Source organism: Dermochelys coriacea, chromosome 7 (genome assembly GCF_009764565.3).
Source record: "Dermochelys coriacea isolate rDerCor1 chromosome 7, rDerCor1.pri.v4, whole genome shotgun sequence".
In the NCBI taxonomy this organism is placed as follows: Eukaryota; Metazoa; Chordata; order Testudines; family Dermochelyidae; genus Dermochelys; species Dermochelys coriacea.
The window spans coordinates 21,745,867-21,771,931 of record NC_050074.1 but is presented as its reverse complement, the minus strand read 5'-3'; the positions used below and the strand labels follow the sequence as shown (position 1 = coordinate 21,771,931).

Genomic DNA, 26,065 nt, shown 5'->3' with positions numbered 1-26,065 from the left:
TAGATTTCATAAAGCCACCAAGAAGATGCCTATCCCGAGCATGTTCCATGTTGACAGTTGTTTAAAAGGACAACTATTGTCAAAACCAGCAGTAATTGAAGCTTCGAAAGAAATACTCGCCTTCCCTAAAACTAATCTGAAGTAACATCTGGTCTCCAAAAGACCCTATGAAATTAGTGTAGTAATGTGCCCAGAAGGTCTATGAATTCTGGGTATTTCCAACAAAGGGTGAACAAGTTCCAAAGTCCAAGGGGCCTAATGAAGAGCACCCTGCCAGCAGTTTGTGGTGGGGTTTTTTTTTTTTTGTTTTTTGTTTTTTGTATTGAGTTAGCTCAAATGCCTCCACTGATATGACTGTGACAATATACATAGGCAGGGAGGTAGTCTCTCTCAAATAGGCAAATCTCAAGCAACATGTGGCTTCCTTGTGAACTCAGTGACTTAAACACTACCTGGAAACCATCTCACATTTAGGTTTGTGAAGCTTTAGTTCATTCCATCCATCTAGACGCATACTCTTGTGGGGAGGTACAACCTTTGAAAAATCTTCTTTTGTTTCAAAGCTTGTGCTTTTGAAGAATGTGTCTACAAATTAGCCATGTCTGAAACAAATACGTTGATTTTATGGAGGGTTTATGTGTTTTTTCAACAAACTGCATTTCAGTTCTAGTTTTTAAAAAACCCATACATTTTAAGTGCACTTTCAGTGAGGATTGTTTCAAACTCTTAGTGGTGTATGTGTTTTTGTTTTTTTTTTTTTTAATCCTTAGATGATGGACCCAATATTCAGCAAGTGTTAGTAGAATGACTAGCCAGAGGACTGTGCCCAATGTGTTTGTGAATGAAACACACATAGGTGGATATGATAAAACTTTCAGGTAATCTTGCTTTTCTTGAGTTTGAAATTAGCTGTGACTAGAAATGAACTGACTAGGTAACTTGTCTTCATTTTTAAATACAGTCCAGTCACTTGATATCTCTTTTGCAACCACTGGTTTCAAAGTACGCTAGTGAACTAACTTAAAGCATACTTACTGCAGTCCCATAATGTCAAGAAGGAAACTAAATAAAAAATTCAGTATTAAAAGGAGAGACAGTTGTTCCATCCTTCTACAACCTTTTTTAATTCCTGCCTTCTTGATGTTCTATATAATGGGTAGAATTACAAATGGAGTGAGCAATGGGTAATGATTTCTTGACTTGGTTTTTTTGGTATGTAGCTTTTGCTGTGTGACTTAAACATAACTTTAGAAGCAGAAAATGAGAACACAGTCCTGTGAAAGTTTTATAATTGTGAAATTTAAGTATCATGTGAGAACTCCCTTTCTAGCCTCCAGATTTGAAAACACTGTGCTAATGATCCTCTTTAATAAAGAATCCAAAATTAGGGTAGGAGCATCAGACATGATGAGCTAGGTCATGAAAAAGCTGTGTAATTCACACTTGAACATATAGGTATGTGAGTAACCCATATGTTTGTTACAGGCTTACCAGAGTGGCTCATTGCAGAATGTGCTAGGGAATTGCAGAGATGATGCAGAAGTTTATGATTACGATCTTATTGTTGTTGGTGGTGGCTCTGGCGGACTTGCATGTTCCAAGGTATGCACTTGGGTTTGCACTTGTACACTGAATTTCGCCTATATATCAACTGTACATACAAGATTTCTCCTGAAACTGTTCTGTGCACCTGTTGTTCTAATGCAATATGGTCTATATTTCAATGAGTCTTCCCATTCCTTTGAAATTTAATGGGTTGAACACTGATGTAACTGTAGTGTAACATGCACTCCTTCAGGAGCTCATATTTCAGAACTTTGGGCCAGATTCTTTCCCATAATATAGTCACTTTTTGCTTCAGTCTTTCAACTTTGTTGACTTCCTCCTGGACGAGTAAAAATAAGGAACTTAAGGAAATAGCAGCCTTTGTTTCGGTAGCTCGTTCAGAAGGGTTGAAGGTTCAAAGTATTGATACTACTTTTGGCTGGGCAGTGGAGGATGGGGATGACTAACATATGCATAACATTCCCTTTAGATAATTACTGTTGACAGTGCAGGCTGATATATAGGGTTGCTTCTAGATATTTCTTCTCCACGTGTGATACATATCTTCAGATGGTTGGAAGTGAAAATCCGGCTGCTCTGCTCCTCTGCAGCTTCTGATTGAGTTAGGTGCTGTCATAGATTCTCAGTCTGGTCTATGCCCCAGCCTATAACCAGTCTCTTCGAAGTAGCCCTTTAGTGCCAGACCCAAAGGCCCACAGCCTCCATGATTCCGAAGCTGGTACCTGTAGGCCCAGTTATTTGTGGTTCCCTTCAATAAGTCCAGCCAAGCCAGACTCCTGTGGGAGACTTGTTCCTACCCCTTCCGAGCATAAAATATCTGCAGAAACAGTAAGAAGCCTTTTTAAAACAAGATACCAATTTTAATACCTGGAATACAGAATCTAAAAGTCTTTAGGTTAGCATGAGATGGAGGCTTAGGATATGATTCCTGTTGATAGGAGCTAGGGCTCTGCCAGGTCCTGCTCCCCTGAGCTTATCCTGGCCCTCTGTCCCCTTTTTGTTCTTGGCACGTCTACATGTACAGCGACACAGCTGTGCTGATGCAGCCACTCTGCTGCAGTGCATCTGGTGAAGACATTCTATGCTGACAGGAGAGAGCTTTCCCATCAGCATAATAAAACCACCTCCATGAATGGCAGAAGCTATGGTTCTCCCACCAACATAATGCTGTTTAAGGGGGTTTATTCACACTCTAAGTGACCTAAGTTATGCTGACATAAACTGTAGTTTCAGAGTAGCAACCGTATTGGTCTGTATTTGCAAAAAGTAAAGGAATACTTGTGGCACCTTAGAGACTAACAAATTTATTTGAGCATAAGCTTTCATGAGCTACAGCTCACTTCGTCTGATGCATTCAGTAGAAACTGTAGTGTAGACATACTGTTAGTCTCCAGGTTCCTCCTGTCTGTGTATCCAGCTCTATCAGACATTTGACACCTTCACACATTCTTCATCTCTGCCTTTGCTGTGCTTACCTGCAGAGAGGTGGGGGCGGAGGAGAATCTCCTCCTCTTGGCTATAGATTGCTAGGTGTGACAGTCCCAGCCATTGAGGTTTTCACGGTTTCTTCCAGATCCTCCATTCACATGCATAGGCTCTATTCAGTTCATTAATTATTCTGGTCTCTTACCAAGCAGCCACATGAGTCTAACACAGAGTCCCTTTCCTCTAAAGGTAATACAAAGCACAGGGGAACTGAGGTGCACAAGAATATTGTAAAAGTATTACCAAAATTCCCACACTTATCACAAGCACTGATGGCATTACTGAGAGAAGGGTAAGTGGTACTAAGACGGTCATCAGAAATGCCTTCCATCTGACAAGCACGTTGGAGGACATGCGTCAATGATCAGGGAAAGCTTTTAGCATGAAAAAGCAATGGAGAAGTTCATCAGTTCGTGTCTGACTTCTTTTTTTTTAAGGAAGCTGCTTAGGAAAAAAGGTCATGGTGCTAGATATATTGTACCAACACCTTCGGGTACTTCATGGGGTAAGCGGTCCTAGCCTCAAATCACAATATATATGCATAGATTAAAATGCTGATGTCAAGCATTGCTTAAATTATTTAGTTTCAAGGTTTTGCATTCCTGTAGTATGCTAGTTGTATGGACATGAGGCTGTGTGATCCTACAACATAAATGATGGAGGAAATAAACCTCACTCAACCTGCCTGTTTTAGATGAATTTTTCTATCCAGCCTGTATTTCATTATTTACTTCAATTTCTTATTAACAACTCTTGGATTTCATGTTTTCACTAAATTCTTTGCTACGTAACCTTCCCTTTTTAAATCTTAAACATTTTAATCACTTATAGGGAAGCTGATACATGCTCAAGCACATTTTGAGCTCCTTAGATGAAAATGTTAGTTTGAATTGGCTTCACATGTGAGAGTGGCTGAATTACAGTATCATCTCTTATTATTTTAGCTGAAGTGCTTAGCACTGAGATACATTCCTCACTTTCTCTTGACCTTGCTCTTTGCTGTTTTCACATTTTTTGATCCTGGCTCCTATAGAACAGATCAGTGGTCATCCTTTCCATAAGTAAACTCTGTTGTGTAGAGAAGTGTTATTCTCTTGTTCTGAAGAAAGCACATGTTGAATTTCTTACAATCATTCGTAAGAGGAATGTTTGCCCTTTGTTTGTTTTTTGAAATTTAGCTCTGTCTCTGACTCCATAGAATAGGCGTAGTTAACACTGCAGACTGGTCTCTTGCACTACTTAGGTGTCATGAAAGTGTTATTCTGTTCTGTCTGACTACAGAATAAGTGGCGGTGAATTAGTCCAGAACTACTTTATATATGTGAATGTGTTGGGCCTATGCTTAAAGCTTTACTTATGTAACCTGCTTGGTGTTGGAGTTAAAGTTAAAATGTTATTGCTTAAGTAAAAAAATGTCACTTGTCCAATTACATACTGCATTGGAAGGTATGTAGTTGTAAAGGAAGTTCTCCATCCATTGCTTGCATGTGTACAGAAAGTAATACTAATGGATGGATAGACAGTGGAGTACATAAACCATGTTGTAAAAGGCAGAAGTGCACATCTAAAGTTAATGCTGATAATAATATTAAACTTTCTTTCTTTCCATCACAGGACTTGGTGGCACTTGTGTAAATGTAGGCTGTATTCCTAAGAAACTCATGCATCAAGCTGCACTTCTGGGACAGGCACTTCAAGATTCAAGGAAATTTGGCTGGGAGTATGATGAGCAAGGTCAATAACACTGAACACTGGTGGGGAAGGATGCAAATCAGAACTTTTGTTTGAGCTTACATAAGAATGCTTTTAGTATTGAAGTGACTAAATAGAATTCAGTTTGCCACTTGAACAACTTTTCCCTCCCTCTCCCCCAAAATCTCTTTATGAAGGCACTTAAACCTGTTTTGAGGCTTCATTCCACCATAACTTGTATAACCTAGCTTGTTGGGTTACTTGTAGTTTGGGTTTCATAAACCCAGATAACTTTGCAAATAGTGCTAAGAGAGACGAGCCATTTTTATGTCTGATAGATATTAAAGTTTTTCTAGGGATACTTTATATATTACTTATTACATGAAATGTGTATTTAAATCAGCAAGCACAAGTAGTATACAATGTGGCATTGCTTAACCTATAGTATTGCCATCATTTGAGTTATGACTAATTAGCAACTATTTACAATTTACTGTAAGCTTCTATTGATGTTGATGAAGTTAGTGTGTTTATACTTCAGTTTCTTTTTAACTGTAAGCTTGTTTCTATTTTAGTTAAACACAACTGGGAGACTATGGTAGAAGCAATTCAGAACTACATAGGCTCTTTAACTTGGGGTTACAGGGTGTCCTTGAGAGAGAAGACTGTGACATACATCAATGCCTATGCAGAGTTCATCGAACCACACAAAATAAAGGTACCTGTTAAGAATCGCTCACCATGTGTCCTAAAACTGCTCTTTAGTTGAAACCTAGTATATAAAAAGGTTTCAGCTTAATACAGTAACTCCTCGCTTAACATTGTAGTTATGTTCCTGAAAAATGCAACTTTATGTGAAACTATGTGAAGTGAATCCATTTCCGTAAGAATTAATGTAAATGGGGAGGGGAGGAGGAAGGAAGATGTTAGGTTCCAGTGAAAAAATTTTTGACAGACAAAAGGCATTATATACATTTTAAACAAGCAATTTAATACAGGTATAAGTTTTTTAAACAACTTTAAACTAAGGGGTCTTGTGGTTTTCTTGCTGCTACTGGTACTGCTACTGCTAGGCACTCCACTATCACTTGCTGGACGTTTTTGACTCATGATGCTGGGTGATGGATGCGTGTCCAGAGGAGCATGTGCTACTCTTCACTCCCTTCAGCCTGGAGTGGCCGGGGTCATGCAGCAACAGTCAACTGATGCTGGAGGTCAGACTAGATGATCAGAATGGTCTCTTCTGACCTTAGTATCTATGAATCTAAAACTATTGCAAGAGACAGAATTTGGAAAACCCATGTCATTTCTCCATGGTAATTTGCTCCCCTTTTGGAAGCCCTGTGAGTTTAGGCTAGGACTAGTTTATGGAGGTTCTTACTTTCACAGGAGCCGTGCTGAAGGACCAAAGGCCTCTCTTCCAGGGTGCCCTGGAAAAGTGGCCCTGCTGTATCTCCCCTAGTAACCATGCACTCAGGACCCGGGCAGCATTGTATCCAATGTAGTAAGAGGAGGAAAATAACACTTGCTCCAGGGCTGTGCCCCTCTCTGCTGTGTGCATGCAGGGGCAGAGACATGCAGCTAGCATTAAAGTGAATGGCAAAGCTCCTGTGCGTTTCACATGCTTTCAAGGGAGCAGGGCCAGGTTCTGTGCAGCTCTACACCGCTTGTCCCCCTTGCTACAGCGAAGCAGGCGCTGGAATGCTATTCCCGTAACTTGCTTGGGGGGACTACCACCCCCTGTGTTCTTATCTCCCTCCAGCAAAGAGGGGGGAGCAGATAAAATATTTATTCTGCAGCAAGGCAGGGCCTCTGCTGTGCACCACCTGCAGCTGCTTTGCAGGCAGCTGGTGGCCTCACAAGCACTTGGTGTAGAGCCCTATTCCCAAGCAGGGCCGTTGGGTCTTAAAGCAACAGTGAATCGTTGCACGGGAGTAGTTGCATGTACTGTGTGCTTACAAGCGTACAGTACAGTACTATAGTTGTAAGGTGCCCCTACCTTACCCTGCACAGGCACAGCCACTGGCACTGGAGATGAGGGCAGACAAGGAGGTTGAAGGTGCTGTAGGCTAGGAGAAGCATGTTGCGCAGCAGTGGCAGCAGCTTCCCTACTCTGCAAGCACCAGGGGCTGGGGGCTCAACCCTCAGCCCCGCCCACTCCACTCCTTCCTCCAAGCCCCCACACTTGACCTGCCTCTCTCTCCCTCCCTCCCTTTTACTTCACAGGCTGCATCCTTGTCCTCGCTCCTCCTGGCCAGGGCAATCAATCAGCTGGCTTGTTGCATTTACGGGGGAGCAAGGACTTGGCACGCATGCTCTCCCTTTCTCTCCCCTGCCTCCTGCCCGGGGCAATCAGCTGGTTTGCGGTGTTCAGGAGGGATGCAGGAGCCTGTGCGCTAAGTCCTTGCTGCACTCCCCCCCTAATGCTGCAAGCCAGCTGATTGCCCCCGGCAGGAGGGGGAAGGTGCTGATTTGTGGGGTCTGCCAGGGGGCGGGAGGCACTTTGGGGGGGGAGGGGGAGAGTAGGGAGGCTGCCAGCTGTGGAGAAAGCCGGCAGCCAAACAACGTAATAGTGGAGCATGCACAACTTTAAATGAGCATGTTCCCTAATTGATCAGCAACGAAACAACGTTAAACCAGGACGACTCTAAGTGAGGAGTTACTGTATGATCTTTACTTATCTCGCTTAAAGAATTAAAATTACAGGAATAATTTACTGATTTAAGTAGAATTTATACTCCAGTAACCACTGTCATAATACTTGCATACTAATACCAGTTATGTAGAAGTAATGCGGGGATCTGCAAATAGAGAATCTTGCATAAGTAGAGAGGTAGAGCTTGAGTATGTAACAAACTGTGACTCAATTCCAAAATTTTAAATGAAAAGCTATGAAACATAACTATTAAATTGCCTTAATGTTTATAGATAATCGGTGTAACTTAAATCTATAGCATTTAAGAATCCGGAGTTTACTGTATCTTTCATTCAAAATCCCTGGATAGTTGAATCAAGTTAAAACTTGCTTTCTATTTGTAACTTGCCTCTTGCCTCATAACGTCACTGAAATGGAATCTTAATCTCGGTGAGTAACTATGAATAATACTGCATACTGAGCCAAGAAAGCATTAAAATTAGTTTGGAAGAGGAGTGTTCATTTTAGAAAACGCACAAATGGCTTACCGATCAAAAGCTTTTTTGTTAAAAACATGAAGGAGGATAGGGGAATTCTCTAAATAAAGAGCCATATCCAAAACCTTGCTTGTTCCTCAAGTTCAGATCCCTTCCATGATATGATGGAGTTGGAATAGTATTCTGTGTATGGCATAGAAATGAAGCCACAAGACAAGTATACACTTAATTTGTACTGCACAGCAGGTATTATCAGATTGGACCAGGGTTTTATCCAGTTAGGGATGCAGCAATGAATACAATTTTACATCATGTAGGTTCACTGGGTACATCTGCCTGACCATGATGTAGGTAGTTTGATTTGGTCCAGCCTCCACACAATTTAAATCCAGAAGGTTGCACTGAATGAGGAGTAAACTAGTTGGCTTATTTTTTACCAATGTTATAGAAGAAATTCAATTTCCAGGTGTTCATTTAATACAAGTTTGGTACTGAGCTGGGCCATCAATACAGGAAAGTAGAGCAGACCTTTTTTTTTTTTTTTTTTTTTTTTTTTTTTTTTAAAGCCGCTACTTGCAGGAAGACAAATCTGACATTCCTTTTCCCACAGGTTGATTTGTAGTTTCTCAAACCCCTTTCAAAAAGAGGATTTTGCAATATGAAGTCCCAAAGACTGACTGCCTTAGAGTTGAGGGAAACTTAAAATAAACCATCCTTTGTTTCTTCCCACCTGAGGTATTGGCCTGTCTTAAAGTACTTTTCTAGTCTACTCCTACACAAGCCTCAAAATTATTGGATAAAATCTGTTTTGCCGCTAGCATCAACATCGAACTCTTATTTCAAGTTCTTTAAGAAACTTTCAGTCTTTCTCCTTATTAAATGTAAAATCTAAGTTATTAGCTTGAACCTTCTGAGCCCTGCCCAAGTCAGCTGATAACTTTGTTATTCAGTGCAGCTAGTGTGGGGAATGTAGTCTTGTGTATTTTCCCCATGTAAATCCATTAACAATGGATGTAACTCTTAAGAAATCCTTTTTACTGAACTACATGGTAGCTCTACAGTATAATGGCTTTTCACTTGGCTCCATCTGTTATCAAGACTCCTTTCTAAATCCTATTGCATTTATCAGCTGCTTGATAAAGTTGACGTTTTTATTGTTGCAGGTAGGCCTTGTGACACACAAGTTATTCCTGGCATCTAAGAATACAGTAGTTCTATAATTGTGTTTGTGTTTTTTGTTTTGTTTTGTTTTTCCCCTGTTTCTCAGGCAACCACCAGGAAAGGACAGGAAACTTTTCACACAGCACAGACATTTGTCCTAGCAACAGGGGAAAGGCCCCGATATTTGGGTATCCCTGGGGATAAAGAATACTGCATTACTAGGTGAGATGAGATGTTAGTCTCAGTTAATAAGTCTTCCCTTCTGTCTACTTTTGCACATGCAAATTGAAACAAAGCTTAATTGTAAAATGGTGTTTTCTGTGATTCTTTTCAGCGATGACCTCTTCTCCTTGCCTTACTGCCCTGGAAAAACTCTAATTGTAGGTGCCTCCTATGTGGCTCTGGAGTGTGCAGGATTTCTTGCTGGCATTGGTTTGGATGTCACAGTTATGGTGCGCTCCATCCTTCTTCGAGGCTTTGACCAAGAAATGGCAGAGAGAGCAGGTGCCTACATGGAAACTCATGGTGTTAAATTCATCAGGAAATTTGTACCTACTCGGGCAAGTACTTTCACTTGTTTCTCTTCTTTCTTGCATTCTGGCTAATCCTTCCCTTTCAGGCTGCTATTTAGCAAGTATCTTGTGATAACATGTCTTCCAGAAAAAGAGTCAGCTCTGTAGCAGATAAGCTGAAAATTCTGTATGGCCAAGCTTTTATGTTAAAAGCATTTATTGCTGAACATTCAGCAAGGTGTGTAGTGTATATGTAGTGTAATGCAATAAGGCTCTGCTGGTTAGGGTAACTTGACTAAGATTATTAATTCTTTCCCACAGATTGAAAGGTTGGAGGAAGGCACGCCTAGAAAACTAAAAGTAGTAGCACAGTCTACTGAGGGACCAGACGTTGTTGAAGGAGAATATAATACTGTAAGCAATTTTGTACTACAAATATATCCCTGATATCAGGCACTAAATGATGCCCACAAATATGTATTTGTATCAAAGTAAAATATTTGTTAATTATCATTAAAGCTCTTAAATCATTTGTACTATTTGAAACGAAGGGAGGTACAATAAGAAATTAAATAATTTTGGCAACCTGCCAGCATTGTCAACATCCCATAGAAAAATAACAAGATTTTGATATTCTGTCCTGTTGCAACTCTGTTCACAGAATAGCTGAAACTTTAATCTGCTACGAGGGGGTTGACTGTTTGTAGATGGTGTCATGTTATCAGTTATCTGTTCTGATTATTATTCTAGTGTCAAGGTCATCTTTTTGCTGCTAACTACTGACGCCTTCACATTTTAAGCAACTTTAGGAAATGTGGCTTCAGTTGTTCACTTTCAATTTTGCAATGAAAACTAAGCAACAGAATACTCAGAATAACATTGATAGAAAGGAGTTCTTGATAGCTTCTTTTTTTGTTACTTTTTGTAGGTTTTGATAGCTGTTGGTCGTGATGCCTGTACCAGAAACATTGGTTTAGATAAGATTGGTGTCAAAATCAATGAAAAGTGAGTATCTTAATTTGTCTGGCATGTTCACTTCAGAATTGCTCTCAGCTTCTTTATCCTACCAGTAACTATTGATACTGACTTTTGAAATTCCTGCTTATGATACTTGAGCATGGAGATTTTCAATAGCTTTGTCCCAAGAAAGGGAGCATGAGTGTTACCTTTAAAGTGATATCCTTTTCTAGAAACCACTATTTTAGTGTGTGTGTGTGTGTGTGTGTGTGTGTGTGTGTGTGCGCGCGCGCGCTCCTGTAAAACTGGACTTTGAAGCACATATTAAGTTTTTTTTTAAATGATAGAACTACAAGCAACTACTTTTACTTCAGTTACTCTGATGTAGTAGTCATAATGCTTTTGCTTCACTGACCTATGAGTAGGCTTGGAAAACTTGATTAATATTATCTGGCAAAATCATAAAAATGTGTATGGGTTTTGAACATTTTTTAATGTGTGGGGTTTTTTTTTTTTCAGTGTGGGAAATTACAGGGTGTCAGACAGTGGGGTGTTTGTTTAATGACAGAAGTTGAGATTCAAAAAGTTACACCAGTTAAAAGATATTGTCAACATCACATTTTTAAAATATATGGAGTAAACATCCATAAATCAGACTAAGTTCTCGGGCAGCTTTTCTTACTTTGCTAATTGTCAATAGAAATATTTTTTTTTTTTCATCCATTTGTGTGTGTACGGTTGAATTGCTGATTACCAGCATTTACTGATTAAAAATCTTAGCCTGTGTATGAGATATTTAGCAGGAATACACCCATTAAACTGAGGCTTTACATCTGCATTTCTTAGAGAGGGCCCTTAAAATATTAAAATGGTTTAATAACCTACTTGTATAAGGCTGACTCATGTTTTATTTTTCTGATTGATGAACCTCATTAAATTCAGTTTTCTGCTTTAACCAGATTAAGTTAGCATTATGAACAAAGCAACAGTGCCCATTGACTAAATAGCTCTTAATACTTTGCTTGTCATCTGTGCTGATAGATTAGACTTTTGCTTAGGAGGGAGATGTCTATTATTTCAGCAAGCTATATAATAATCAAATAGAAGGACAGATCCTGATTTCTCTCCAATGTCAGTGGTGGTGGTCAGACTTACACTTGTGTGCAGAGGTGAAAATCTGGCCCCTTAAGTACTGACTGTTTGGCATTGTATGGGAGGGAAAAGGCAGTAGTCTGTGGCCCAAGGAGTTTACAGTCTAACTAGAGCTGGCATAAATACTTTCTTTTCTTCTCTTAGAGCAATGCCTGAAAGTATTCTCTTGTCTCCATGTAGTAGAATAGGTCTTTAACTGAATTGAGAAAGTAAGGTCAGAGTACTGATCTAGACTTCGTTGGTATTTTTCAAAAGGAATGGGAAAATACCTGTAAATGACGAGGAACAAACCAATGTGCCTCATGTCTATGCTATTGGAGATATCGTGGACGGAAAACTTGAACTTACCCCAGTTGCAATTCAGGCAGGCAAGCTTCTAGCTCGCAGACTTTTTGGGGGTAGCCTTATAAAGGTAAGATCATATTCTGTGACAATATGAACGTCAGTCTCACCATGGTATTTACCTCAAGAGATTAGCAGGTGCTGGCTGAGAGTTGGGTGTTGTGCGACTATGACTATGACTGTTTGTAACCAAACAAGATTTGGTGGTGCAGCTTGTTCTCCTTTTTTTTTTTTTTTTTTTTTTCTTTTGTGTGTGTGTGTGTGTGTGTGTGTGTGTGTGTGTGTCTCTCTCTCTCTCTCTCTCTCTCTACGCAGGCATATGAATATGTAAATATAAAGAAAACTGAATTCTTTTAATTTTAGTGTGACTATGTCAATGTACCAACTACAGTGTTTACTCCTTTGGAGTATGGCTGTTGTGGATTACCTGAAGAGAGAGCCAATGAAGAATATGGAAAGGAAAACGTAGAGGTGAGAAGCTGAAGTCTTCATTTCATAGCTGCCTGTTTAAATGTGCTATTGTATCTTCTCAACAGGCTACTGGTCTAAATGAGCACTACAAGTATCGAGGAGATTCCTATTTAAACACTTCGGTGTAATCTTATAGCATTAGTCAAGTATTTTATTTGATGGCTGACAATTTCCAAAGCTTGTCTCTCACCAGCAGAAGTTGGTCTGATTCAAAGATTTTTCTCACACACCTGATGTCTGAAAAATCCAGAAGCATTTAACTTTAGGTATATAGTTCCATGTGGCTCTTGGAGTTCTGGGAAATCCAAATTGGATGAGGGAAGGTAATTTCACTTCACTGGAACAGTGACTGTAAAGTTCTTTGAACCAGTACTCCAAAAAGTTATTCATCCCCTTGTGTACCACAAGCCTTTGCACGTTCATTTTAGGTGATGAGGTCCTGAGTCGTCCCCTGTTTTCTGTTCACTCTTATTTGCTCTGTTCCTTTGTAAACTGTTTCACTTTTCCTCCCTGGCCAATTCTTGGGCTGCTGGCATGGGCTTTAGACTCTGATTTAATCTTCATTCCAGTTCCTTATGTCTCCCTCCTCCTAGTAAGGTTTTCACAAATGTATGTGAATAAATTGTTTTTGTAGACTCAACTCTGTAATTTAGGCTTGTAATGCCAAATGTTTCCCTCTGATCTATAGAGTCATAGAACTGGAAGGGACCTCGAGAGGTCATCTAGTCCAGTCCCCTGCACTGATGGCAGGGCTGATTATGTAGACCATTCCTGGCAGGTATTTGTCTAATCTGCTCTTGAAAATCTCCAATGATGGAGATTCTGCAACCTCCCTAGGCAATTTATTCCAGTGTTTAACCACCCTGATAATTAGGACATTTTTCCTACTGTCCAACCTAAACCTCCCTTCTTGCAATTAAAGCCCATTGCTTCTTGTCCTATCCTCAAAGGTTAAGAAAAACAATTTTTCTTCCTCCTCCTTGTAACAATCTTGAAAACTGTTTTCATGTCCCCTCTTCTCTTTTTTCCAGATTAAACAATCCCAATTTTTTTCAATCTTCCTTCATAGGTCATGTTTTCGAGACCTTTAATCATTGTTGTTACTCGTCCCTGGACTCCAGTTTGTCCACATCCTTTCTGAAATGTGGTGCCCAGAAGTGGACACAATACTACAGTTGAGGCCTTAGTAGAGTGGAAGAATCACTTGCAACACTCTTGCTTAATACATCCCAGAATGTTTTGTTTACTTTTTTTTTTTTTGCAACAGCATTACAGTGTTGACTCCTATTTAGCTTGTGGTCCACTATTATGCCCCAGATCGCTTTTCACAGGTACTCCTTCCTATGCAGTCATTTCCCATTTTTTTTAAGCATGCAACTGATTTTTTCTTCCTAAAATGGAGTACTTTGCATTTTGTTCTTATTGAATTTCATCCTGTTTACTTCAGACCATTTCTTCAGTATGTCCAGATCATTTTGAACTTTAATCCTATCCTCCAAAGCACTTGCAACCCCTCCCAGCTTGGTGGTATTCACAAACTTGATAAGTGTACTCTGTATGCCATTATCTAAATCATTGATGAAGATACTGAACAGAACCAGACTCAGAACTGATCCCTGTAGGACCCCACTCGTTATACCCTTCTAGCATGATTCAACCACTGATTACTACTCTCTGGTAGATGTTTTGCACCCACCTTATACTCTCCATTTGGAGCTGCCATGTGGCATTTTCTACTTTCACTAGTTTCGGTTTTACAGTTCAGCACTAACTTGGAAGTTACTATAATTTTAGTGCCAGCTGCCTAAAATACTTAGGATGCTGCATATGCAATTCTCACGCGCACACAATTTGAGAGAGAGAGAGAGAGAGAGAGAGAGAGCACTCTAAAGGAGGGTGGCAAGCTCAGGATCTACTTGATGGGGGCTGTGAGGGCATACATGGTAATAAGATCAGAGAGGGATGGGCCCCTCTTTATTCACAGTGATGGGAGTGCCCTCACAACATATCAGTTTGATACAGTTTTAAAATGGGGACTGGTGAGGTTGGGGCTCCCAGCACATGAATTTGGTTCCCACTCACTCAGGATCAGGACAGCAACAGCCGTGGCCCAGTTGGTCTGTGGGCTAGCGCAATTCAGGCAATGGTGCATTGGCATTATGAAGCATTCAAAACATATCTGAGAACCCAGGTAGGGAATAGGTATTAATTTTCCATTATTGTTTTCCTCTTCTCTTCTCCTTACCCCCCACCCCTGAAAAAAGGAGGGGGAAAAAAAAAGATAGTTAAGTCGCAGGCAGTCTGCGAAGAGCTACAAAATAATCTCTCAAAACTGGGTGACTGGACAACAAAATGGCAGATGAAATTCAGTGACAAATCCAAAGTAATATACATTGGAAAACATAATCCCAACTGTACATAGAAAATGATGTCATCTAAATTGGCTATTACCACTCAAGATCTTGGAGTCATTGTGGATAGTTCTCTGAAAACATCCACTCAATGTGCAGCAGCAGTCAAAAAAGCAAACAGAATGTTGGAAATCATTAAGAAAGGGATAGATAAGAAGACAGAAAATATCATATTGCCTCTATATAAATCCATCATATGCCCACATCTTGAATACTGCATGCAGATGTAGTTGCCCCATCTCAAAAAAGATATATTGGAAAAGGTTCAGAAAAGAACAACAAAAATTATTAGGGGCATGGAACAGCTTCCATATTAGGAGAGATTAATAAAACTGGACTCTTCAGCTTGGAAAAGAGACAACTAACGGGGGGGATATGATTTGAGGTCTATAAAATCATGACTGGTGTGGAGAAAGTAAATAAGCAAGTGCTATTTACTTCTCATAACACAAGAATTAGGAATCGCCAAATGAAATTAAAACAAACAAAAGGAAGTATTTCTTCACACAACACACAGTCAACCTGTGGAACTCTTTGTCAGAGGATGTTGTGAAGGCCAAGACTATAACAGGGTTCAAAAAAGAACTAGATAAGTTCATGGAGGATAGGTCCATCAATGGCTATTAGCCAGGATAGGCAGGGATGGTGTCCCTAGCCTCTGTTTGCCAGAACTTGGAAATGAGTAACAGGAATAGATCACTTGATTATCTGTTCTGTTCATTCCCTGTAGGGCACCTGGCATTGGCCACTGTGGGAAGACAGGATATTGGGCTAGATGGACCATTGATCTGACCATTATGGCTGTTAAGTAAAATAGTGTATTTTAATTGCATATGCAGCAACCAGAGCATCTTAGGCAGCTGGCACCAAACTGAAACTAGTGAAGATAAACTTACAAAACACCATAAAGTAAACTTATAACTGATTGTTTTTAATTGGAATGCTAAACAAAGCATCACAATGGCCAAGCTTATATTTTTTTATTACTCTTATTCTATGTTAAGAATATCAAGGTTTCACAATCAAGTGTTCAAAAGTTAAAAAATGCCAGAATTCGTTACTGTGCAACTATAATTCATCTCCTTTATCATGTATATGCAGTCTCGAAGTACGTGATCATGTACTTTTTCCACACAATCCCAGTCTTATTCAGTGTATAGATTGAATGGTTATGTGGAGCTGAATAAGGGTTATGTAGTGAAAGACTAGTCTGTAAGATCCCTGCCTCATTGGCGGCAACAGTTGGAATGTATATAGTGAGGGAAAAAAAAGGACTATACCACTGATCTCGGGCATAATGAGTTTATTTTCACAATGTGCGTGAAGCACTCACTATGGTGATGAGCACCATAGAAAAACTTACAAAGAAATTTAATAATTCAATCTTCAGAATAAGGTTTGAATAATGTGCAGTGAATGAGACATGGGGATATGCATTGAACAATGAAGATCAAATATTTAATAGCTGGTCATTAAGTGAGCAATAGCCATTACTGCACAGAATAAGCAGGAGTTCTGTGGGGAAAAATAGTCTTGAATTATATGATCAGACTATCATCATGCATATGTGTAAGGGTAGTGAATTTAAAGATACAGAGGCAGCCTTATTCTATTATTATTATTTTTATTATTATTATTATTTTAAGAGCTTGGCTTTGCAACTTCACTGTTCTTCTAAAGTAGTAGTTGGTTTTTTTTTTTTTTTTTACACAAAAGAATTCCTAGCCTCCTTAAAAGGAAAAATGAAAAAACTGAAATCCCATCATGTGCACCAAACCCACATGGTTCAGCAGCAGGATTGGAACCTATAGACCTCTGCCACTTGAGCTAACTGAGTAACTGATAGCAGTATTAGGTTATAATCCTCTGGACCAGCATTACAGAGGGGTGGGACACTTTGCCCATGGATTATACAGATATATACTGATAGTGCGACTTTGGGATATTGAGTTTCATTTGAGGCTCTGGAGGGCAGTGTGCTCTAGCAGGCGCCGTCTTCTGCCCTTTCCCTTCCAACCTGTTCTAGTCTTTTCCCCACCACTGGCTTCTGCTGTTAGTCTCCTTGCCCAATAAATCCTAATCTTGCTGCTCCAGATTGCCTGTCCCAGTTATTCCACACTCCCTGATTTGTCATTTGTCTCTTCTTCCCTCACCTCCTCTACCCCCCCTCCCAAAGCCTCTGGTTGCCCACTCATCTTTTCAGTCTCCACCTCTCCCAGTCCTAGTTTCCCTACACACCCATTGGTTTCCTGTTCTGCCCATCTTTCCTCCCCAGATCCCAGACCTTCCCTCCTTGCCCAGCCAGTTATAGTCTCTGCCTTGGTTCTTCCCCCATAATGTCATAAGTCCAGTTTTTGTGCCATCTGATTCAGAGACAGAGGGGACTTCCACACTGCCAGGGTGTCAGCCAGAGGGGGTCATTGAGAGCACAGAAGAGACAGACTCCCTGCATCCCTAACACATAGGCCATACTTACTCTAAAGCATGGGAAACCACTGGTTCTTTCCAAAGATACCCTTGTCCTCAGAAATGGATGAACTGGTTTAACTGACACTGTCCCAAAATGTTCAGCCTGAGGCTAACACCCAGCATGGAAAACTCCTGCCCAAATAGTTGGTTATAAGCAACTGGAAAACAGGATATTTTAGGAAATGTCAGGCAAACTCAATAGGTAATGCTATCAGCCCTGCATATAAACTCTTTGATTTGGAAGATGGGGAGTGGATGGAGCAGATCACTAAATCCAGTTAGAAATTGGAGAGTAGTGCCATCAAATATTAATGAGAAATGGGTAGCTAGTAGGTTAGAGGTTTGGTTACAAACTAGGAAGCTTATAAATAGACTAAATTAAAATTAATTTAAATTTAGTCTTAACACTACTTCCTCTTGCTCCCTGCAGGTGTATCACACTTTGTTTTGGCCTCTTGAATGGACAGTACCCAACAGAGACAACAATATGTGCTATGCGAAGATAATCTGCAATAAACATGACAATGTATGTATTACACATTTGGAATTTGTCTCCATTGTGAGCATGTGTTAACCTCAGAAGTAAAATTCTAGGCTACAGACTCAAGAACATATATTTTGTGACTGACTTGAGGCCAGAGTCTCAGTTTATGGCCAGTTCCAGACATGTTCTATTAATGCAGTATCCAAGTACATTTTATTAAGAACTTAAACTTGTTGTTTTGATCCACCAGGTAACATTTGGTTGTGTCTAGCAGATTGAGCAGTTGGTGGTTGGCTTCAGATTAATGCCTTATGAAACTTGTCTCAATTTGATAACATTCATTTGGGGGTGGATTGGTATAGTTGTGTTTGGATTTTTCTCTAGAGTGAGTTTTGGGAGGTGGTTGTGCCTTATTTCTAGTACTTCAGAAATTCACATGTTTCATTCAGTTCCAGTTACGTGACCTTTCAGAGTAGCAGCCGTGTTGGTCTGTATCTGCAAAAAGAAAAGGAGTACTTCTCACCTTAGAGACTAACACATTTATTTGAGCGTAAGCTTTTGTGAGCATCTGATGAAGTGAGCTGTAGCTCACAAAAGCTTATGCTCAAATAAATGTTAGTCTCTAAGATGCCACAAGTACTCCTTTTCTTTAAGTGACCTTGTGTTGCATGCATTTTTGCGCCGTGCTTAAGCTTGCATATTCTTAAGTCTCTAACTTTAAGGAAGTATACCCCTTTCTGTTCAGTTTCTATCTCTTTTTTTTTTTTTTTTTTTTTTTTTTTTTTTTGATGATAGAAAACTTGCTTCTGGGCTATAAAACTCTGTGCTGTACATTTTTAATAGGAAAAACAGGATTTTTGTCATATGCCCAATATGCTTTTAGCTGCAACAATACTTGGTACCTTCTAATACATAACAGACCCAATGCTGAAGATCTTTTTGGAGAAATATAAAATACTCAAGCGGGGAAGATAATTTGGCATAAAAATGACTGGTGGTTGGGAGCAGAAACACTGTTTCTAAATACTATATTGTATCTAGCTATATTGGAGGTGGCCAAATTATGGCCCGTGGGACCGTCCTGCCTGGCCCTTGAGCTCCTGGTCAGGGAGGCTAGCCACCAACCCCTCCCCTGCTGCCCCCCTGCCACCATGCAGGCAGCGCAGCTGGCTCCAACTGGGCAGCAGGGCTGCGAGCTCCCGCTGCTCTGAGCAGCATGGTAAGGTGGGGGCGGGGGGTTGGATAAGGGTAGGAGGTCCCAGGGGGCAGACAGGGAGCAGGGGGTGGTTGGATAGGGTGTGGGAGTCCCAGGGAGCCTGTTAGGGGGTGGGGCATTCTGGGGACAGGGGGCCGGGAGGGGAGTGGATGGGAGCAGGGTCCTGGGGTGGGGGGGTTGTCAGGGGAAAAGGAGCAGGGGGCGTTGGATGGGTCAGGGGTTTTGAGGGGGGCGGGAAGTGGGAGGGAAAAATGGGGGCAGGGGCCAGGCTGTTCAGGGAGGGTCAGGTAGGGAAGGCTGAACCTCCATACAGTTTCTCACCCCAATGTGGCCCTTGGGCCAAAAAGTTTGCCCACCCCTGAGCTATATGATTGAGGGGAAGTGATCTTTTATTTTTCTTATCCTCTTCCTGAAAGTATTCAATGAAGATCTAATCTGTTTATAAGACCGTATCACTGAGCATTAGAATTTTACTGTAGAAACTATATAAAAACACCTGGGGAAGGGAGTACCTAATGTAAATTTCAAATACCTCTTTTGAAACAAACGCAAAGTAAATGGATGTTCGTGTACAATTAATATTGTATTATGAGGTATTTAGTATCCTGCCTTAAGTATTGTAGCCAGACCCAGTGTGGCAATAACTGCTAACACTGACACTTCATGGGAAATTTACACAAACATTCTACTTTGAAACAATCCTGTTGCTGAGTCATTTATATTTAATAAAATACACAAGAGAAATTCATACAGAATTTCCCGAAAGACACAAGTTTTGTCGACAAGTGCCAGTTGAAAAGTGCTTTTTCGGCAGGAGAGCTCTCTCCTCCTGACAAACAGAAGCTACACTGCGCACCTTTTAGCGGCACAGCTGTAGCAATGCAGCCATGTTGCTAAAAGCTGCATGGTGTAGACATAGCCTTAGTATGTTTAATCTTGAGCTGTATTTCTGAATTATGATGCTTGATGTAATTCTAAAATACATTCTGTGTATTGCTAATGAATTCCCCCCTCCCCCCCGCCATGGTTAATTTGCCTGGAAATGAACTTGAAGCTTTCATTTACTGATGCTTATAGATGCTTCAGAGCATCTGTGCCAAGTGTACTGTTGACTCCATTCATTTCAAGAAATCTTAAGTGAACGGGAAGTCGCTCTTCAAATATGAATATGAAACTTTACCAGTAAAAATTGATTTTGCTCTGACCTAACTTTTTTTTCTTTAAAGAACCGTGTAGTAGGATTTCATGTTCTTGGACCCAATGCTGGAGAAATTACCCAAGGTTTTGGTGCAGCAATAAAATGTGGTCTCACGAAAGAATTACTTGATGAAACAATAGGTATACATCCAACATGTGCAGAGGTAAGGGGGATACTTCAACTTTTTCAAACCAAGAGTTAGTTAATACTTAATATTGAGGGAAGTTACCCATGTGCAGGAAGAGACTAGACCCAGGGTGACTTAAATCTAAAATGTCATCACATTAAACATTTTATTTTGTATTTTGATGGAAGTCCAATGTTTTGGCTTTTTAATATACAAAGTGTGACACTTCTTGTAAATAAGTAATTATACAGTCTACATCTTGTCTTCCTATTTAAACATTTGTAGAAGCCTAGCTTGTCATATACTATAAGGGGCAACCAACAGCCATTTAGACTATTGCACAAAGCATTAATAAATCCAAAAAGTCATTGTTTGTGTTTTTTGTTTTGTTTTGGTTTTTTTACAGGTGTTCACTACAATGGAAATTACAAAATCTTCTGGAAAAGATATCACTCAGGCAGGTTGCTGAGGTTAAACCCTGCTGTTTTTATCTTTCTCTTGCCATGTACGTTTCTCTTTGGAAGGCTTAAGAAGTATGAAATACACTTGAGTAAAATAAATGAAAGCAGCAGTAGCATCAAACCTATTGCAACTAGAAATGATGCATTTCTTAAGTTTCCTCAGTAGATAATGTTGGCAATGGAAAGAATACAACAGCAGGGAAAACGCTAATTATAAATCCCAACTTGCTTGGAAGTGGCATGTAAGTGCTTTTTTGAAGTTTTGGCTCAGAGCCCCATTCTGAGGTGAGCTACGACTGATGACTGACTTCGCAAACTTAGGGAAACCTCTTTGTATGGTCAGAAAACTGAGCTTCCTTCTGAAGGAGCTTTTGAGTTGCATAATTTAATTTAAAGTTAACTCATTGGGTTCCAGTGTTTTTTGTATGAATGCTTTAGACATAAGGATGACTGTATAATTGTATTACTCTTGCCACCAGCTCATTTTACAATTCATGTTGGGTCACTTCTTTGTGTTTGCAGTGACAAACATGGATTTTAATGCTGTTCTTGACTTAATTTTAAAAAAATGGTCATAAATCAAATACAGATGCTAGGCAGTGTAGCTAATGCACTCGCATTTAACTTCTAAAGACCTGGCTCAAGTACCAAATAAGTTACAGGTGAGAGAATTTTGTGATCTTTTTCTTGCTTCATAGTTGCTTTGCTACCATAACTAGTAATATCTTCCTGAATCACAGGATTTTAATAGTAGGAATCTTGTGGGTCAGAGCTGAAGTATATTGGAAAAAGCTCCTAAAACTTGTTTGTCCTTGACATGTCTGCACTGATTAGGCACACAGATTGCAAGTTTAGTTTCCACACCAATGTGTAAAATACTACATCATGTAAAAGTAATCTAACCTACAGTTCTGGCCTATCTATTAAAATTGGAGTCTCGATTACGGTTTTCTCTCCCCATGTTATCTGTTCCATTAATACAGTAGCTAGAGAAATGGCTACACCACTAGGAACTAGAATCCACTTTATGAACTTTAATGAACAATTTACTACTACTTATATTTTGCAGCAGAGAACCGTGACTTGTGCTGTCATGCCCTGTGTAGTTCCTGTATAGTCAGCAGCTTGAAACTGTTCCCCCTTGTTCTCATGTTAATTTGGGGAAGGGTGTGCTTGAATTTGGTGCTTCAGTTTTGTCCAAAGATGTTTTGAAAGACTATTTTGAACACTGTCTTATATAGTTTTTAACTATTTAATCTATGGTGTATCATGACATGTAAAGTTCAATAAATGAACAATTGCATATGATGTGTCATATACTTTGATCAAGATACATTACATTTATATGGCACTTGTCCTGAGTAGAAGGGGTTGTGTATCTTAAGCTTGTTTAGGAGCCAGTGAACTAGGTCTCTTGACACTTCTGGAAGATTTTTCTTAAGCAGTTACAGATGCAGTCATATTTATTACTCAGTCTGTGTACATGGAAGGACCTCTCTTTGCATACTAAAGTTTAGTGGAGAAGAACACAACACATCAATTTGGTACCAAGAACTGTATGCACTTCAGGAGGAAGAACTAAGCATAACTTTGGCAATTGAAAACTGCAGAAATGTTAGGTATATAAAATATATGCATAAGGAATTTGACCAGTTTTTTAGCATCAACGTTTGTTGCAAAAGGTGCTAGAATACTAACAGTTCTTGGTTTTCTTATCACTTGGGATTGACTGTGGGGATGGGAAGCACACTACAGTGCCCACAAATGCCATAAAGCGCTAGCTATTATTAATTCAAAAATAGGATGGTCTACTGAATTTAACAGTACCATCTTCCTGCAGAACTCTCTGGCCTTTCTTTTTCATTTCTCCCATATCAATATTGCCCAAGCCCAACCCTACTTGAAAGTTTAGATCACTGCTGAAGTGATGATTGCAAAGTATGTACTAGAAACATACTGAGCATAAGTCTTGTCTGGGCAGCCTTACATGGATAACACATATGCAGGGGTTATCCGTGCTTTGGATCACTCAGTTTTAACAACTTAAAAGGGGACCAATGAAATTATACATTGGTTTGTGTGGAGCATGTGCTTGGATGAATTGAGTGGCAATATAAATTCTAATTTACAACCAGACAGAAGATCTAAGAATGGAGGAGCAAGCAGAAGAAACAGATTCCAGAAGTTACTACTCTTAAATATCATGATTTGATAAGTAGTAAATGACAGCATAAATTGCTCGGGTCACATGTTACATTATGATTTTATTTATAGTTTTATAAAAGGTTAATTATTAATAGATGTATTGTCCTGGTGGACTCTAGTCATAAGCAACCTATTGTTAAGATCAAATGTACAAGCACGCTGTTTATAAACTCTTACCTATGTCTGTAACATACTTATCAATCTATTATAAACTATGGCCAATACTTGTATAGTTAGCCTCTACATATTAACTGAAGAGGTTGAGAAGTATACAATAAATAGTTTGCGCAAAGAGGAATGTTAAAAATGGTATCAATCTGCTCACAAGGAACATTCTGCTTGTAGCAGTTCATCAGTGGCACTTATCTTTAAAGCAGAGATCAGAATGGCAGCAAGTTTCATTGTAAGCAAAAGAGATCAGGCTTGCATCAAATGTGATTGTGTAAAAGAATTAGGATTTGAGAAATAAAAACTCGGTCATTTTGCTGAGCTTGGTGTTAATGGGCTTGTTGGTCTTCAACCTAATTATCACCAGAACTGGTGTACCATTCTCTGCCTCAGCATTTTCCTTTAACAAGCTTTGTTTTACTTTTCCTGGATGTTGCATGGCAGCTCCTGAGCCTCTGAGGAGAGGAAATATCAGACTGGTAGCAGCATAATATCCTCAGCAGGCCCTTCTTTCCAGCATCAGGATCCTCATCCCTCATAACCAGGATCTCTCAGGCATGCTGTCTGTTAGGAAGCATCATGAAAGACATGGCAAGTAGGGATTGTGAGTCACTGCACTATTGTCAAAATACTCTAGTGGCAGGTTTGGGAGCTTCACGTGTGCTCTGCTAGATTACAGAACTGCATCTGGAATGAATTAAAGGCTTTGATGAAGCCTGATTCCCTCAGAGAATTGAATTGGGTACCTGCTAAATCCTCCGCTTTTGTTGACATGTCTGTAGCTCCTATTCCTCTCAAGTACTAGGTATCCTACAATGGAATGCTGCACTTCACTGCTGGAGCATATCACAGATAAATTACAGACATGACTGCATTAATATGAGCAACCAAAGATTTCAGCATAGTCCGGGAATGTGGGTCAAATAGGCCTGTCTCTTCTCATGCCAGGTAAACAAAGGATTCTAAGTACTAGGTACTTTCTCTTTATATTCTGTGTAAGCACAGGATCTAAAAAGACTGTTTAACACCAGTGGCAAGTATTTTCCTTGTTTTGATGGCAGAAAAGCCTGTCCAGACAAGCCTCTATTCATGTTTGTGTCTTGAGGTTTCCTTTGGTAAGTTGATGATGGAGTCTGCTTTTTTAAAAATGTATGTGGTAGTCTCGTGTAATGGCAAAAAAATGAAATACGTTCATCAATTAAAATACTAGACACGACACCTCACCTCAGCCTGTAAACTTACCTGAGAAAGCATACTTATGTTCCAACTCGGTTGCAGTGGCAGCATTCATCCAACATATAAGGCTATACTGTGTCTGACCAAGGGTCTGTCTAGCCCAGTATCCTGTGTTCTGATCAGGGGCCATGCAATGTGCTTCAGAGGGCATGAAACACTAGCTAGGGCATCAAATTCTCTCTGGTGCTAAACCCTGCTCAACATACTCTGAAACATTTCAGTGACAATCTAAAAACTTAGTTCCCGTAATGTGGATTTAAACTTCCCTATATGAGCTCATGATTGTCTCTACCCTGGTCACTACAACTACCATCTCTTTAAGGAGAAATACCTGCTGTTCTAAGAGGCTATAGCAAAACGTTATAGTATTTTAATAGGGTAAATGGCTGAATGAACCTTGTTCTGGATTGTGATCTCACCATTATCCAAATAGAAATGACATTTCTAGACCCACTTTTCAAAATGGATGGAGTGAGATGAATTCTTCCCATTCCCTATTTGTAAAGAAAATACTAGCATTTAGCATCTTATGCTGCTTAGTTTCTATAGTTTGAGTTTTGTCCTAGTAGACATGAACAGAGCAGTCTAGTAATTGAGGGGATAAAAAAAATCTTAAAGTGAAATTTACAATCTTTATTTTTCTCATTAGAAAATTGTAGTTGGGGAAGTAGCATAGAATTCCAAGCCTGTTTTGGTAAACTAATCTAAGCAGTCATTCATGATATTAAGCCATGTCAAGATCTCTGCTAGTAGATTATTGGTATACTCATTCATGATGGCACTCTTGACCTTCAGCAGTAGTTCACAGGACGGTAACCCCCTTGTCTGGTTTGTTATATTTAAGTTTGATTTGCTTTGAAAATTGATCGAAAATCAACCTAGGCTACATCTGGCTTAGGGGTTGGTTATGGATGTTAATCACTGTAGTATCTGATTAAGTTCAGACACTATAGTATTGATAGTACTAGAGATGCATTTATTTCCTTATTAGACGCTTCTCAAAACATTTTCCTTTTAATATTGCACTTTCATATTAGTAAATTTACAAAGTTACTTGTAACTGGAAACAAATTCAACTATATTACTCAGTCTGCTGTTAACCAAAACAATATCTGGTCTGTGTCTGCTTTATAATTAAGGTTGTGTCTGTATGTGCATCATGTCTCTTGAAGCAGTGAATAAACACCAAAGCTGCACATTTTTACTAATAACTGGAAGAAACGTCTCCAAATGCAGGAATGGTAGTAATTATAGCAAATGTAAATATGAAAATAAATTAGTTTGTGCAACATAGTCTTTGACTTTGACTGTAATTACAGCTTGAGTATTGTAATTTGTTATTAGTAACACCTGAACAGGTAGTTAGTTACCTCTGTCATAGTTTCACAAGCTAAGTTGTGTTTGAGTCATGAGGAAAAGGCCAAGGTTTTTCAAACAGATACAGTTTGAAGTATCTTACTATGACTTTAAAAGGACAATTGTTTAAAAAAATATTGTCTGATATTTAAGTGGGACTGTGAAAAATTTCAGTCAAATTTTTAAATGGAAAACCTGTTTTGACAAGTTGCAAGTTCATGGAAAGTCTACTTGAACACTTCATATATTTTGTTTTGTGTTTTG

At 39.5% G+C, this 26,065-nt stretch overlaps 1 protein-coding gene across 2 annotated transcripts in view; it reads left to right on the top strand.

Moving 5' to 3' along the window:
• TXNRD3 (thioredoxin reductase 3) overlaps positions 1-24,352 on the top strand; it is a 33,952-nt gene extending 9,600 nt beyond the window's left edge. Inside the window, exons 3-16 of one of the 2 annotated variants that reach the window (XM_043519691.1) lie at positions 771-878; positions 1,486-1,602; positions 3,489-3,556; positions 4,666-4,785; positions 5,319-5,461; positions 9,143-9,258; positions 9,371-9,596; positions 9,870-9,962; positions 10,477-10,553; positions 11,913-12,069; positions 12,363-12,470; positions 17,781-17,876; positions 20,277-20,411; positions 20,782-24,352. In XM_043519691.1, the coding sequence (XP_043375626.1) occupies positions 1,532-1,602; positions 3,489-3,556; positions 4,666-4,785; positions 5,319-5,461; positions 9,143-9,258; positions 9,371-9,596; positions 9,870-9,962; positions 10,477-10,553; positions 11,913-12,069; positions 12,363-12,470; positions 17,781-17,876; positions 20,277-20,411; positions 20,782-20,844 (1,473 nt within the window). In that variant the 5' untranslated portion in view covers positions 771-878; positions 1,486-1,531 and the 3' untranslated portion in view covers positions 20,845-24,352. Of the gene's footprint in view, positions 1-770; positions 879-1,485; positions 1,603-3,488; positions 3,557-4,665; positions 4,806-5,318; positions 5,462-9,142; positions 9,259-9,370; positions 9,597-9,869; positions 9,963-10,476; positions 10,554-11,912; positions 12,070-12,362; positions 12,471-17,780; positions 17,877-20,276; positions 20,412-20,781 lie in introns of those variants that run through there. The other variant, XM_043519692.1, reaches the window with a different exon arrangement.
• Positions 24,353-26,065: the final 1,713 nt, after the last annotated feature.